At 39.6% G+C, this 14,144-nt stretch overlaps 1 protein-coding gene across 4 annotated transcripts in view; it reads right to left on the minus strand.

The window, feature by feature from the left end:
• Positions 1 to 219: 219 nt before the first annotated feature.
• HIVEP1 (HIVEP zinc finger 1) overlaps positions 220 to 14,144 on the minus strand; it is a 197,764-nt gene continuing 183,839 nt past the window's right edge. For all 4 annotated transcript variants that reach the window (XM_066268381.1, XM_066268382.1, XM_066268383.1 and 1 more), the window contains 2 exons: positions 3,487 to 4,001; positions 220 to 1,904 (listed from right to left, as the gene is read on the minus strand). In XM_066268381.1, the coding sequence (XP_066124478.1) occupies positions 729 to 1,904; positions 3,487 to 4,001 (1,691 nt within the window). In that variant the 3' untranslated portion in view covers positions 220 to 728. The remainder of the gene's footprint in view (positions 1,905 to 3,486; positions 4,002 to 14,144) is intronic.

Here is a 14,144-nt window from a genome sequence, read left to right on the forward strand (position 1 = left end):
AAGAGAAACAAGTCTGTCAGCTGGCTGGACTTTGTTGAGTTTCACATAGTGGTAACATCACTACTGGTCCAAATGAAGGGTGGAGGGGAGAGTGTGGAAAGGATGTGATCATGGGCTATTTTCTGAATTCAGATGACTGACCATTAGATGACAGTAAAGAAGGCACAACTGAAGCAATGTAAAGTCAGTAAACAACATTTTACTGAAACATTTCCTAACACAGAAAATCTGTCTGAAGTGTAAAGTGACTGTCTTACACAAGGACAGATCCATTTTCAAAGACTAATATGAATACAATAAATATGGAGTTTACACACTATTTTATACACAGACACTCTGCCCACAGCCATAAAAATTTATACTTAATGGTGCAACATATAATTTAATCAGTTGATTTATTTGACAGCTTATCTCACTAAACACAAATAACTACCTGGTTTTCATATATATAATATATATTTTGTATGTATAGATATTCAACAACCTGTACAGTTTCTAAACATAAAACTCCTAAAAGGCACAATTGTCTATACAACATGTACAAAAATGGCTGGAGCTGACACAAAATGATTATTGGTCAAAAGGTCATGATTGCACAGAGATTAGTCATGAGTTTATGTCAGAAAAATGTGCTTTAAGGGAAGAAGGGTTTTTAAAGAAACCTTTAAGTGTTATATAAAAACCCCCAAAGCCAAAAACAAACCCTCCCCCCCCCAAATCCAAAGCCACTAAGTTGCTATCACAAGCCTGTCCTCATCATCATCACTGCTAACGTCGCTGAACTGCGCAGTGGCCTGCCTGCGGGGCAGGGGCAGGGCCGAGGGCCTGGGCACCTGCTGGTCTGGAGAGAGAGTCCGTGGGCCCAGGAGCTCTGGGGCAGCTTCGGGACGAGCCCTCGGCACAGGCTCTGGTGTGGATGCTGGTTTGCCCTGCATGGAAGGGAGTTCATGCTTGAGCTCCACGTGATTGACTGAGGCAGCCCTCCCCGTGTGCATTTGATTAGAGCCATCAAGCCTTGTGTGGTCTCTCACAGGAACAGGTGGGTCTAGCACTTTTTTTGCATTTTTCCACTGGTCTTGAGGGGACCCCTGAGGAGACGCGGTCCTGCTGCCCTGGCTCCCGCTGGCCACTGGAGTCTTGGGGTGCACCTCCCCGGCTCGGTTTTGGGAAGCTGATGTTTCGGGAGCTCCCTGTGCATCCACTGTGGCTGGACTAACTGAGGGAATTAAAGTAGGCAATGCTATGTTCAAGATCTGGAGGCCAGGGATGTGTGCCTGAGGGGTGGCACTGCCCTGTGATGAAGGGTTTGCAGTCAACACCTGAAGTCCGAGCGCATTTAGTGCCAGCCCTGGTGGGTGCACTTGTGGGGCAATGTTTGTGTTGGCAAGGCCGACAATATTGACGGTTTCCATGCTCAGGGGCGGGAGTGACTGCAAGCCCGGTGCGCTGAGGTTCTGGAGGCCTGGCACACGGATTTGGCCAATGGGAATACATGGCACAACGCTGCTCAATTCAGCCACTCCAGCGGGATTTGCAGTGCCAGAAACTTCTGTGATAGTATCCCCAGGAGTGCCCACAGTTCTGTGAATGACATTGACAGCAGGAATTGTAAGTTGCATTGGCCCAGCTTGAATGGGTACAAACGTAGAATAGGTGAGGCCAGCAGGTACCACGTGGATTCCCCCAACTGGAACCATATTGTAAGGTGTCCTTGATTGTTGTTGGGAATGCAAAGGAAGGTGGCTGAACAAATGTGTCTGGGGGGTAGGCAGGCCTACAGCTGCTGGAAGAGTCCTCTGCAGCTTCTGTTCTTGAATGCTGGGTTGGGGCGAGGCGATGGAAGGACTCCCAATGGTAGTCTCCGGGCACTCAGCTGTGGGAGGAGGTCTCACCAAGGATGTGTTCTACGGGACAAGAGAGAAGAATCCTTTCAGCGTAGGCTTTCTCAATCACTGAGCTAAAACACTATTCTTCTGAGTGAGGTGAAAATATGCATATTTGTATTTTATAAATTATGACTGCTAAAACCTCTATTTTAATTAAAAAAACTTTCCAACAAAAAAACTCTACTGTACTTTTAATCTCTTTATTTTCTAGTACAAATAACAGCAGAACATTTTTGTATAGTACTTTGAATTTCTCAATTTCCGAACCTCTCATTTATACTGAAATTAACCCTGGGATGTGGCCACAGTTTCAATTAGCTTTTGCTATTTCACTGGTGGCATGACTGGCTCCATACTACTTCAGAGATTAGATGTCACTGAGAGACTGAGATATGAGTTGCTAATGAGTATCAGCTCACAGATACATTAACAAGAGACCCATTCATTTATGAAGCAGAGTCCTATTAATAAAGGTCTGTAATTGTTCATTTGTTCTTTCTTTTATCCATTCATAAGTCTATGAAATGTTCACTGAAAATGAGATTTTCAGGCACTGGCAGGTATGTGAGAGATTTGGAGACAAAGAGGCTTAGAGCATAAGTGACCAACATGAAAGTAATGAAATGTTATTAGTAGGAATAAATCTTGCCTATCCTCTTATCCCCAAGATTATATCATTTAAATATTAGGTTTTTCTTGATATCTATATTATAGAGCTACATTAATTTACATAATTTAATCTAAATGTTAATCTAATTTAAATGTTAATATAATTTAATTGTATTAATTTATGATAGTCTACAAAAATCTAAGCTTTCATAGTCTTTTTGTTTTTCTCCAGTGTTAGCTAGTAAACCAAAATCTGCCATACTAGGAAATAAATCTTAGTGCAATTGTCAACACATACTAGAGGACAGAGAACTGTCAGTGACAGAAAAATGTATTCCTCACAGAACTAAACAGTCCTCCCTGCTGCCAGGCACATGAGCGGGACCATTCACAAGCAGGAGCCCCCTTGGGCTCAGGTCGAGTTTCGGAGGCCTGTGTCTGGCCCTGAGCTCGTTCTTGGGCAGGAAGCCTTCCCAAGCTGCCAAAGCAATTTGATCATTCAAGCAAAGTGAATTTCTTGGTCCATTTTTTGGGTCTGGTTAACTTTACCATAGAAACTGGTAGCTGTTTTGCCAACAGGGATCAGGTGCAGAGCGTTTGCTAATCTACTGCAAACCCATCATATCAATGCCAGCGGAGAAACAGCCAGAGTAGCCAAGGGATAAATATGTCCCAGATTCATGTTCTTAGAAGGCATATTTATATTTTTTAATTTCAAGATGTAAAAAAAAGTAAATAATAAATGAGTATATTTTAAAAGATTCATTTGGTTCTTTCACAGGTTTATAATATAATGTGTAAACTCTGATTAAAATACCAAACAAGAATCTGAAGGAAATAAAATATCCTTTGCCCTTAAATAAAAAAAACATTAAAAAAGCATAAAGAAACTGATTTAGCCATAAATAATTTAAGTACATTATTTTCTTAAGCCATTAGGCTTCCCATATTTAACACGTTAAACAAAAGGAAAAACAAGCAAACCGTTTACCTGTGTTAAAGCAATAGCCTTTCCTGCCACAGAACTTCTCAGGATTTCTTCTGATTCAGGGTAGTCTACAGACATTTGATGACATGGAGAGCTGGGTACAGTTTCAGGTGACCTAGAAGAATCTAGAGGAGTAGTTGCCTCATCTTCATCTTTCGCAGTCTGCTGCCTGGGCCCCACGGGGGACTCTGCCTTCCTACTGTAGTCTGACTGCACCGTGCTAAGTACAGTCATCTTGGTGGGCAATGCTCTAGGCAGAACATCCATTGGGTCTGTGTGTACCCTAGAAAAGCAATCAATAATCCTGATGTCCTCGTCAGCACTCATGGAGTCCTGAAGGCTACTGTTTCTAGACGGAAGATGCTGTGGGCTGGCCGTAACCGAGGGGGCTGCGGACAAAACTGATTCAGCCTGGCTGTCCTCATCATCATCTTCATTTTCATTATCGTCTTCATCTGGGCCGTCAGAGTCTTCGAAATCATACCCAGACTGCTCGTAACTGAATCGTTGTCTATCATCTAATAAAAACAACCAAGAGGGTATGTTATAGAATGTTTTACAACTAGCCAAATACAATCTTTTATTTTATTTTTCTTATAAGCTTGGCAATAGTGTGAGAAACACAAACGACAAGGACTCTACCCACAGAAAGCCTACAGTTTAGTTAGGAAGAACACTATGGGAAAGAATGAGTCAGTCAGTCTGGCAGGAATCAGAGAAGTGAGACAGCAACATAGAGTGGCATGGCCAGTGCAGGCCTGGTTGAGGATGCAGAACATAAACTAAGCCTTGAGAGAGTACACAGGCGAGGACCATACATTAAAAAAGAAAAAAAAAAAGAAAAAACCCAGAAATAGAGTCCTCAAATATTACACTGTAAAATAACCCCAAAGGACTGACCTATGTTAAAAAATTTAACAGATTTCAATATAATTATTTTCCTGAGGTCTTTTTCTTTGTCTATTTCTTGGTATTTCCTTTCACTGAACAAAATTTTTAAAACCTAATGACATTTTATATTAAGAAACAAAATAATTTTTCTAATACTTGAGTATTTTAGACATGTTTGCATTGACCTCAGTAGTAATATTCTCTAATATTTAAGCCTTCCCTCTACCTTTTTTTTAGGTAGGTGTTAAATTTTCCCATTTTTATCCTATGGTGATTCAACCCACTCCTCCCAGGAAGGGGAGCATTAACTAACAGTCATTCACATCAGTCTCACAATGTCATGTGAGACTGTATCTAACAAAGAACATTCAAGATGGCTCAGGAAGTCTCAAAATTCTCATAAGCTCATAAACCTTATCTAGTCAACATCATGCAAAAAGAGGGGTTCTTTCCCTTAGAAAATAAGTGTTAAGAATTTAAATCGGAAAAGAATGCAAAACATCTACCATGTTTCTTTCTCACTGAGTTGTGGCAAAGAAAATAGTAGGCCATGTTCAGCTTAGCTGTGACTCATTTGCATTTAAGTGTACAGTTTGAAGGAAAAAATATATGTAGGCAATTGGTTTATTTCCTGGCTTTCCTAAATGGTATGCATATTAATTTATTTTGCCACTCTTTTACAAAGATAAGTTCATAGAGAAAAAGACCAACACCAACATGGCAGGTAATTATTTCAAGGCTGGAACAGACCAGAACTTTTATGCTGTTACATGTTACTTTTATAATTAAAATATTCAAAGATAAAATATATGCATTTAAGTTCCTTTAATATATGATTTCATAAGCTTTTTGTTTTAAAAGGTCTAATATTTTGTTGTAAAATAATAAACAAGTAAAACCAACTTATTGAGTCCTATCAGGTGCCTATGCTGGGAATGGAATGGGTGAATGCTGCATGAACATTCTGATTCCTGCTCAATAACACCTCTCCTAGATTCTGATGATTAAAATTCTAAACTTATAGTCATTTCCGATTTGTTTTGAATTTGCTACATTAGTGCCAAAACAGATATATTTCTAGAGACATTTCTTCTTTTAAAGAGGAAAGTAGAAAATAAAAACAGGAGAAACTGGATGACTGGGCTAATTTCATTAAAGATCAACCTGTTGCCAAGTCTAACTAGGGAGGGACTTGCTTTACCTTAGAAACTATTTTTTTTTTCTTTTTGCATTTTTCTGAAGCTGGAAACAGGGAGAGACAGTCAGACAGACTCCCGCATGCGCCCGACCGGGATCCACCCGGCACGCCCACCAGGGGTGACGCTCTGCCCACCAGGGGGCGATGCTCTGCCCATCCTGGGCATTGCCATGTTGCGACCAGAGCCACTCTAGCGCCTGGGGCAGAGGCCAAGGAGCCATCCCCAGCGCCCGGGCCATCTTTGCTCCAATGGAGCCTTGGCTGCGGGAGGGGAAGAGAGAGACAGAGAGGAAGGTGAGGCGGAGGGGTGGAGAAGCAAATGGGCGCTTCTCCTGTGTGCCCTGGCCGGGAATCAAACCAGGGTCCTCCGCATGCTAGGCTGACGCTCTACCGCTGAGCCAACCGGCCAGGGCAGAAACTATTTTTTTTAAGAGTGGATCTAGCTTTAAATTTATAAATTTTCCCAAACCCATCATAAAGCTCAGGTCCCAGATAATCAAATGGCCCAAACTCTAAGCAGAGGCTGTCTGGAGGAAGAGCAGAGACACAGCTTATATCATCGTCCAACAGGACAGTGTGCAATGGAAGTCTGCAAAATAGCTGGAAGACTGGGCAGAGCCGAGTATGGGCTAGCAGGACTGTGTCTATCCTCCAGGTCTACTCTCTCTTGCAGGCTCTATACTATGAGCCCATCAAAGCTCACAGAGAAAGAGCACAGGGGTCCAAGGCTGGAAGAAGAGGAGCCACAGCCACATAGGAGGGGCAAGGAATTCCACCTGGATCCGTCTCCTCTCCACTATAGAAGAAAAACCTCACCCTGCACATGACTGCTCTTAGGACATAGTAAAAAAGCTCACTGAAGTGAGGAAAGGAAATGAACAAGAGAAAAAAAATACAACTATACTCCTTGTGGAGGAACATATCAGGAGCTGAGTCCACCACAAGAGCTGGAGGAGGGAAGAATGAAGTGAAAACCCAGAAATGTAAAACATGAAGACAGGCTAGGCTAGATCAGGACAACAATGGCATACAATTGCCTCTTCACCCCACAATGCCAAATTAAGAGCTTTAAGTGACTGGCCCTGGCCGGTTGGCTCAGCGGTAGAGCGTCGGCCTGGCGTGTGGGGGACCCAGGTTCGATTCCCGGCCAGGAGAAGCGCCCATTTGCTTCTCCATCCCCCTCCCCTCCTTCCTCTCTGTCTCTCTCTTCTCCTCTCGCAGCCGAGGCTCCATTGGAGCAAAGATGGCCCCGGCGCTGGGGATGGCTCCTTGGCCTCTGCCCCAGGCGCTAGAGTGGCTCTGGTCGCGCAGAGCGACGCCCCAGAGGGGCAGAGCATCGCCCCCTGGTGGGCAGAGCGTCGCCCCTGGTGGGCATGCCGGGTGGATCCCGGTCGGGCGCATGCGGGAGTCTGTCTGTCTCCCCGTTTCCAGCTTCAGAAAAATACAAAAAAAAAAAAAAAAAAAAGAGCTTTAAGTGACTAGTAACAAACTACTGCTAGGACAGAGGCAGCAGAACAAGAATATGTCGAGCCTCTGTGAGGCAATGATACAAAGGGAAGACCTAAAATGAGAAGTGAACAGGTATTGGTCTTGTAACCCATCCTCCACTGCAAACATACAGTATCTCTACAGGAATTTGAAGCCTCTGGTGCGCTAAGGGTAACCATAGCAACAAGAAATATCGCAAACCCAGTCAAACTCTAGAAAAACTCCAACACTAAAGGACAAGAAGGAGAGGTATGCCCATTACCAGGGATAAAAACTATTTACATTATTCTGTACTGTCTCATACTAGATATCAGCTTTCAACAAAAATTACAAGGCATACAAAAAGGCAAAAAAGAAACCTATTCAGAAGAGAAAAAGCAGTCACAACCAGTCAACATGGCAGATGTTACAATTGTCAGAGAGTTTAAAATAATTATGATTAATATGTTAAAAGCACCAGTGGGAAAGGTGGACAACATACATTAAATGGGAATTTCAGATGAGAGGTAGAAACCGCAAAAAAGAAAGAAAATGCTACGAATGAAAAGCATATTAAAAACACTGTCAACCCCAGAATTCTGTCCCCATTAAAATGTTTTTCAAAGAGGAAAGGATATACAGACTTTTTAAAGAAAAACAAAAGCAGAGTATTCACTGATAGCAGACCTATTTGACCATAAATGCTAAAGAAAGCTCTTTAGGCAGAGAGTACTGTAGTGAATGGAAGCTTGGATCTACACAATAAACAAAGAGCATCAGAAATAGAATAAACCAAAGTTTATTTCTTTAAAGTTTTTACTGATTTGAGAGAGAAAAAGAGAGGGAGGAAAGAGATGAGAAGCATCAACTTGTAGTTGTTTCACTTTAGCTGTTCACTGATTGCTTCTCATGTGCCTTGACTGGGGGACTCAAGCTGTGCCAGTGACCCCTTGCTCAAGCCAGCAACCTTGGGCTGCAAGCCAGTGACCTTTTGGCTCATGCCAGAGACTTCAGGATGTTGATGATGCCACGCTCAAGAGGGCCACCCAAGGTTTCCAACCAGGACATCAGCATTCTGGGTTGATGCTTTAACCACTGTGTCACCACTGGTCAGACCAAAATTATTTTTTAAGAAATTTAAATTACTTGCTCTAAAATCATACTAAAAGTTCACAGCAAAATAGTAACAATGTACATGTGTTTATAAGTATATACGTAAACGTAAAAGACAACAGCACAAAGGATGGAAAGAAATTGTGAATATACGGTTATGAAGTCTCTACTATATGTAAAACAATGCAATATTACTTGAAGGTAGATAACTAAAATTTTTAAAAGATACAAATAACAAGTCAGTATAGAAGATAAATAGAATCACAAAAAATGCTCAAGTAAGGCATAGAAAGAAACAAAAAGACAAAAATAGCTGGCAATATGGGAAGTTCTAATCCAACTTATGTGAACATTAAAAGGAATAGTCTAATATTGCAATTTCCAACTGGTGCACCATGGCACATGGGTGTGCTGCAAGAATTGTTTTTTATTTCAGAATTAAATAACCTATTTCTAAATAAATCCATGGGTCAAAGAGAAAAATTTGAAAAAAAAATTTTGAACTAGAAAAAGAAATATTTTCAATGCAAATATAACATTAAAAAATTGATGGCCCTGGCCGGTTGGCTCAGTGGTAGAGCGTCGGCCTGGCGTGCGGGAGTCCCGGGTTTGATTCCCGGCCAGGGCACACAGGAGAAGCGCCCATCTGCTTCTCCACCCCTCCCCCTCTCCTTACTCTCTGTCTCTCTCTTCCCCTCCTGCAGCCAAGGCTCCATTGGAGCAAAATTGGCTCGGGCGCTGAGGATGGCTCTGTGGCCTCTGCCTCAGGCGCTAGAATGGCTCTGGTTGCAACAGAGCGGTGCCCCAGATGGGCAGAGCATCGTCCCTTGGTGGGCATGCAGGGTGGATACCGGTCGGGTGCATGCGGGAGTCTGTCTGACTGCCTCCGTTTCCAACTTCAGAAAAAAAAAAAGTTAAATGCAGCTAAGGTAATGGTTAGTGGACAATTTATTGCATTAAATGTTTTATTAGAAAATAAATGTTTTCAATAAATAATCTAAGCTTTCAACTTTAGAAATTAGAAACAAAACAACTAAACCCAAAGCAACAAGAGGGAAGGATAATAAAGATAAAAACAAACAATAAAACTTACAAAAGAAGAAAAATTCAATGAAACCAAAAGCTGGATCTTGTGGGGTGGGGGTGGGGGAATCAATAAAATTGGGCAAGAAAAAAAAATTACCAACATTAGGCAAGAAAGAGGAGATATGTCACTATAGATCCTACAAACATTGAAATGATAACAAAGAAAGCTATAAAAAACTCTATACCCTACCAATAAACTGAAATTCAAAATTCAAAATAAAATACATATTTATAATAGAAACAAAATAATGCAATATTTAGATATAAATTTTAAAATGTTCAGGATCTGTATATTGAAAACTTTAGAACACTGGTTAAATGAAATCAAAGACAGGAAATAAACAGAGATATATACCATATTCATAGATTGGAAGTCTCAATGTTGTTAAGGTAGTACTTCAACACACTTCGATCTACAGATAATATAATTCCATAAAAAAATATCGCAAGCATTTTGCAGATATTTATAATCTAATTCTAAAATGTCTATGGAAAAGAAAAGAAACTAAAATAGCTGGAACATTTTTGATAAAGGAGAAAAGCTGAAAGACTCACAGTAAAGACAGCATGGTGTTGGGGAAGGAATCATTTAAGAGCAATAGAATAGAAGGCAGAGTTGAGAGATAAACCACACAGATGCAGTGAGCTAAATTTTGACAAATGCAATTCCATAAATAATAATGCAAGCAAATGGTGATGAAACAAATGGACATCCAAATACTAAAAAATAAACATTGATACATATCTTACACTTAAAATGATTACCAAAAACAGATTGTAGACCTAAAGGTAATATATAATACTATACTTGTTAAAAACTGTAGAAATCTATGTGACCTTAGATTAGACAAAGATTTCTTACACATGACATCAACAGCACAATCAGTTCAAGAAAAAAAAAAGATAAACTGGGTTTTGTTAATATTAAAAAAAAACTGCTCTGAGTGATAAGAGGGAAGTTCATATCACTTCAGGCATATATGAACAAACAAGAGAGAGCCCAAGTGAACCACTTAACTTCCCACCTTAAGGAACTAGAAAAAGAAGAACAAAGAAAACCCAAAACTAGCCGAAGAAAGGAGATAATAAAAATCAGAGCAGAAATAAATGAATTAGAGAACAGAAAAACTATAGAAAAAATTAATAGAACAAGGAGCTGGTTCTTTGAAAAGATCAACAAAATTGACAAACCCTTGGCAAGACTTACCAAGGAAAAAAGAGAAAGAACTCATATAAACAAAATCCAAAATGAAAGAGGAGAAATCACCACGGACACCGTAGATATACAAAGAATTATTGTAGAATACTATGAAAAACTTTATGCCACTAAATTCAACAACCTAGAAGAAATAGATAAATTCCTAGAACAATACAACCTTCCTAGACTGAGTCAAGAAGAAGCAGAAAGCCTAAACAGACCTATCAGTAGAGAAGAAATAGAAAAAACCATTAAAAACCTCCCCAAAAATAAAAGTCCAGGCCCTGACGGCTATACCAGCGAATTTTATCAAACATTCAAAGAAGACTTGGTTCCTATTCTACTCAAAGTCTTCCAAAAAATTGAAGAAGAAGCAATACTTCCAAACACATTTTATGAGGCCAACATAACCCTCATACCAAAACCAGGCAAGGATGGCACAAAAAAAGAAAACTACAGACCAATATCTCTAATGAATACAGATGCTAAAATACTAAACAAAATACTAACAAATCGAATACAACAACATATTAAAAAAATAATACATCATGATCAAGTGGGATTCATCCCAGAATCTCAAGGATGGTTCAACATACGTAAAACGGTTAACGTAATACACCATATCAACAAAACAAAGAACAAAAACCACATGATCTTATCAATAGATGCAGAAAAGGCTTTCGATAAAATACAACACAATTTTATGTTTAAGACTCTCAACAAAATGGGTATAGAAGGAAAATATCTCAACATGATAAAGGCCATATATGATAAACCATCAGCTAACATCATATTAAATGGCACTAAACTGAAGGCTTTCCCCCTTAAATCAGGAACAAGACAGGGTTGTCCACTCTCTCCACTCTTATTTAATGTGGTACTAGAGGTTCTCGCCACAGCAATCAGACAAGACAAAGAAATAAAAGGCATCCATATCGGAAAAGAAGAAGTAAAGGTATCACTTTTTGCAGATGATATGATCCTATACATCGAAAACCCCAAAGAATCCACAAAAAGACTACTAGAAACAATAAGCCAACACAGTAAGGTCGCAGGATACAAAATTAACATACAGAAGTCAATAGCCTTTCTATATGCCAACAATGAAACAATTCAGAATGAACTCAAAAGAATAATCCCCTTCAGGATTGTAACAAAAAAAATAAAATACTTAGGAATAAACATAACAAAGAATGTAAAGGACTTATATAATGAAAACTATAAACCATTTTTAAGGGAAATTGAAAGAGATATAATGAGATGGAAGAATATACCTTGTTCTTGGCTAGGAAGAATAAATATAATCAAAATGGCTATATTACCCAAAGCAATATACAAATTTAATGCAATTCCCATCAAACTTCCAATGACGTTTTTTAAAGAAATAGAGCAAAAAACCATCAGATTTATATGGAACTATAAAAACCCCCGAATAGCCAAAGCAATCCTAAAGAAAAAGAATGAAGCTGGGGGCATTACAATACCTGACTTCAAACTCTATTATAGGGCCACGACAATCAAAACAGCATGGTATTGGCAGAAAAATAGACACTCAGACCAATGGAACAGAATAGAAAGTCCAGAAATAAAACCACATATATATAGTCAAATAATTTTTGATAAAGGGGCCAACAACACACAATGGAGAAAAGAAAGCCTCTTCAATAAATAGTGCTGGGAAAACTGGAAAGCCACATGCAAAAGAATGAAACTGGACTACAGTCTCTCCCCCTGTACAAAAATTAACTCAAAATGGATCAAAGATCTAAACATAAGACCTGAAACAATTAAGTACATAGAAGCAGACATAGGTACTCAACTCATGGACCTGGGTTTTAAAGAGCATTTTATGAATTTGACTCCAATGGCAAGAGAAGTGAAGGCAAAAATTAATGAATGGGACTACATCAGACTAAGAAGTTTTTGCTCAGCAAGAGAAACTGATAACAAAATAAACAGAAAGCCAACTAAATGGGAAATGATATTTTCAAACGACAGCTCAGATAAGGGCCTAATATCCAAAATATACAAAGAACTCATAAAACTCAACAACAAACAAACAAACAATCCCATAAAAAAATGGGAAGAGGATATGAACAGACACTTCTCCCAGGAAGAAATACAAATGGCCAACAGATATATGAAAAGATGCTCATCTTCTTTAGCTATTAGAGAAATGCAAATCAAAACTGCAATGAGATACCACCTCACACCTGTTAGATTAGCTATTATTAGCAAGACAGGTAATAGCAAATGTTGGAGAGGCTGTGGAGAAAAAGGAACCCTCATACACTGTTGGTGGGAATGTAAAGTAGTACAACCATTATGGAAGAAAGTATGGTGGTTCCTCAAAAAACTGAAAATAGAACTACCTTATGATCCAGCAATACCTCTACTGGGTATATACCCCAAAAACTCAGAAACATTGATACGTAAAGACACATGCAGCCCCATGTTTATTGCAGCATTGTTCACAGTGGCCAGGACATGGAAACCACCAAAAAGCCCATCAATAGATGACTGGATAAAGAAGATTGGCACATATACACTATGGAATACTACTCAGCCATAAGAAATGATGACATCGGAACATTTACAGCAAAATGGTGGGATCTTGATAACATGATACGAAGCGAAATAAGTAAATCAGAAAAAACCAGGAACTGCATTATTCCATACGTAGGTGGGACATAAAAGTGAAACTAAGAGACATTGATAAGAGTGTGGTGGTTACGGGGGGGGGGGGGGAGGGGAGACTGGGAGAGGGAAAGGGGGAGGGGGAGGGGCACGAAGAAAACAAGATAGAAGGTGACAGAGGACAATCTGACTTTGGGTGATGGGTATGCAACATAATTGAATGACAAGATACCCTGGACTGGTTATCTTTGAATATATGTATCCTGATTTATTGATGTCACCCCATTAAAAAAATAAAATTATTTAAAAAAAAAACAACAAAAAAAAAACCTGCTCTGAAGAAAACACTGCAAAGGAGAACAATAAGACAAGCCACAGACTTGAAGAAAACATCTGCAAATCACATTTCTGACAAAGGGATTATATTTACAATGTATTTTAAAAATGAACAGAATTCTACAATAAGAAAATAACTTGCTTTCAAAGATGGGCAAATTTCAGAATAGACACTTCACTGCAGCAGCCTTGTGGGAAGTAAACATCACATTAATAGATATTCAGTGTCATCAATCAGGAGGGAAATGAAAATTAAGACTACACACCTATTAGAACTTTTTAAAAAATGTGCTGCTAAAGTGGCACAACAATTAGACTTATGCATTGCTGACAGGAATGTAAAATGGTCTAGCCACTTTGGAAAACAGTTTTACAGTTTTTCATAAAACTAAATGTACACCAACTATATAACCCAGAGATTCTACTCCTAGTATTAGGACCTGGAGAAACAGAAACTTACACTGCCAAAATTAGAAGAAAAAAAACCCCAGATGTCTTTAATATGGTCAGTGGGGCCTGACCAAGCAGTGGTGCAGTAGAGCATCAGCCTGGGATGCTGAGGACCCAGATTTGAAACTCTGAGGTTGACAGCTTGAGTGCAGGCTCACCAGCTTGAGTGCAGGGTCACTGGCTGGAGTGTGGGATCACAGACATGACCCCATGGTCACTGGCTTGAGCATGGGGTCACTGGTGTGGCTGGAGCACCAGGTCAAAGCACATATGAGAAAGCCATCA

This window comes from Saccopteryx bilineata, chromosome 3 (assembly GCF_036850765.1).
Source record: "Saccopteryx bilineata isolate mSacBil1 chromosome 3, mSacBil1_pri_phased_curated, whole genome shotgun sequence".
Classification (NCBI taxonomy): domain Eukaryota; kingdom Metazoa; phylum Chordata; class Mammalia; order Chiroptera; family Emballonuridae; genus Saccopteryx; species Saccopteryx bilineata.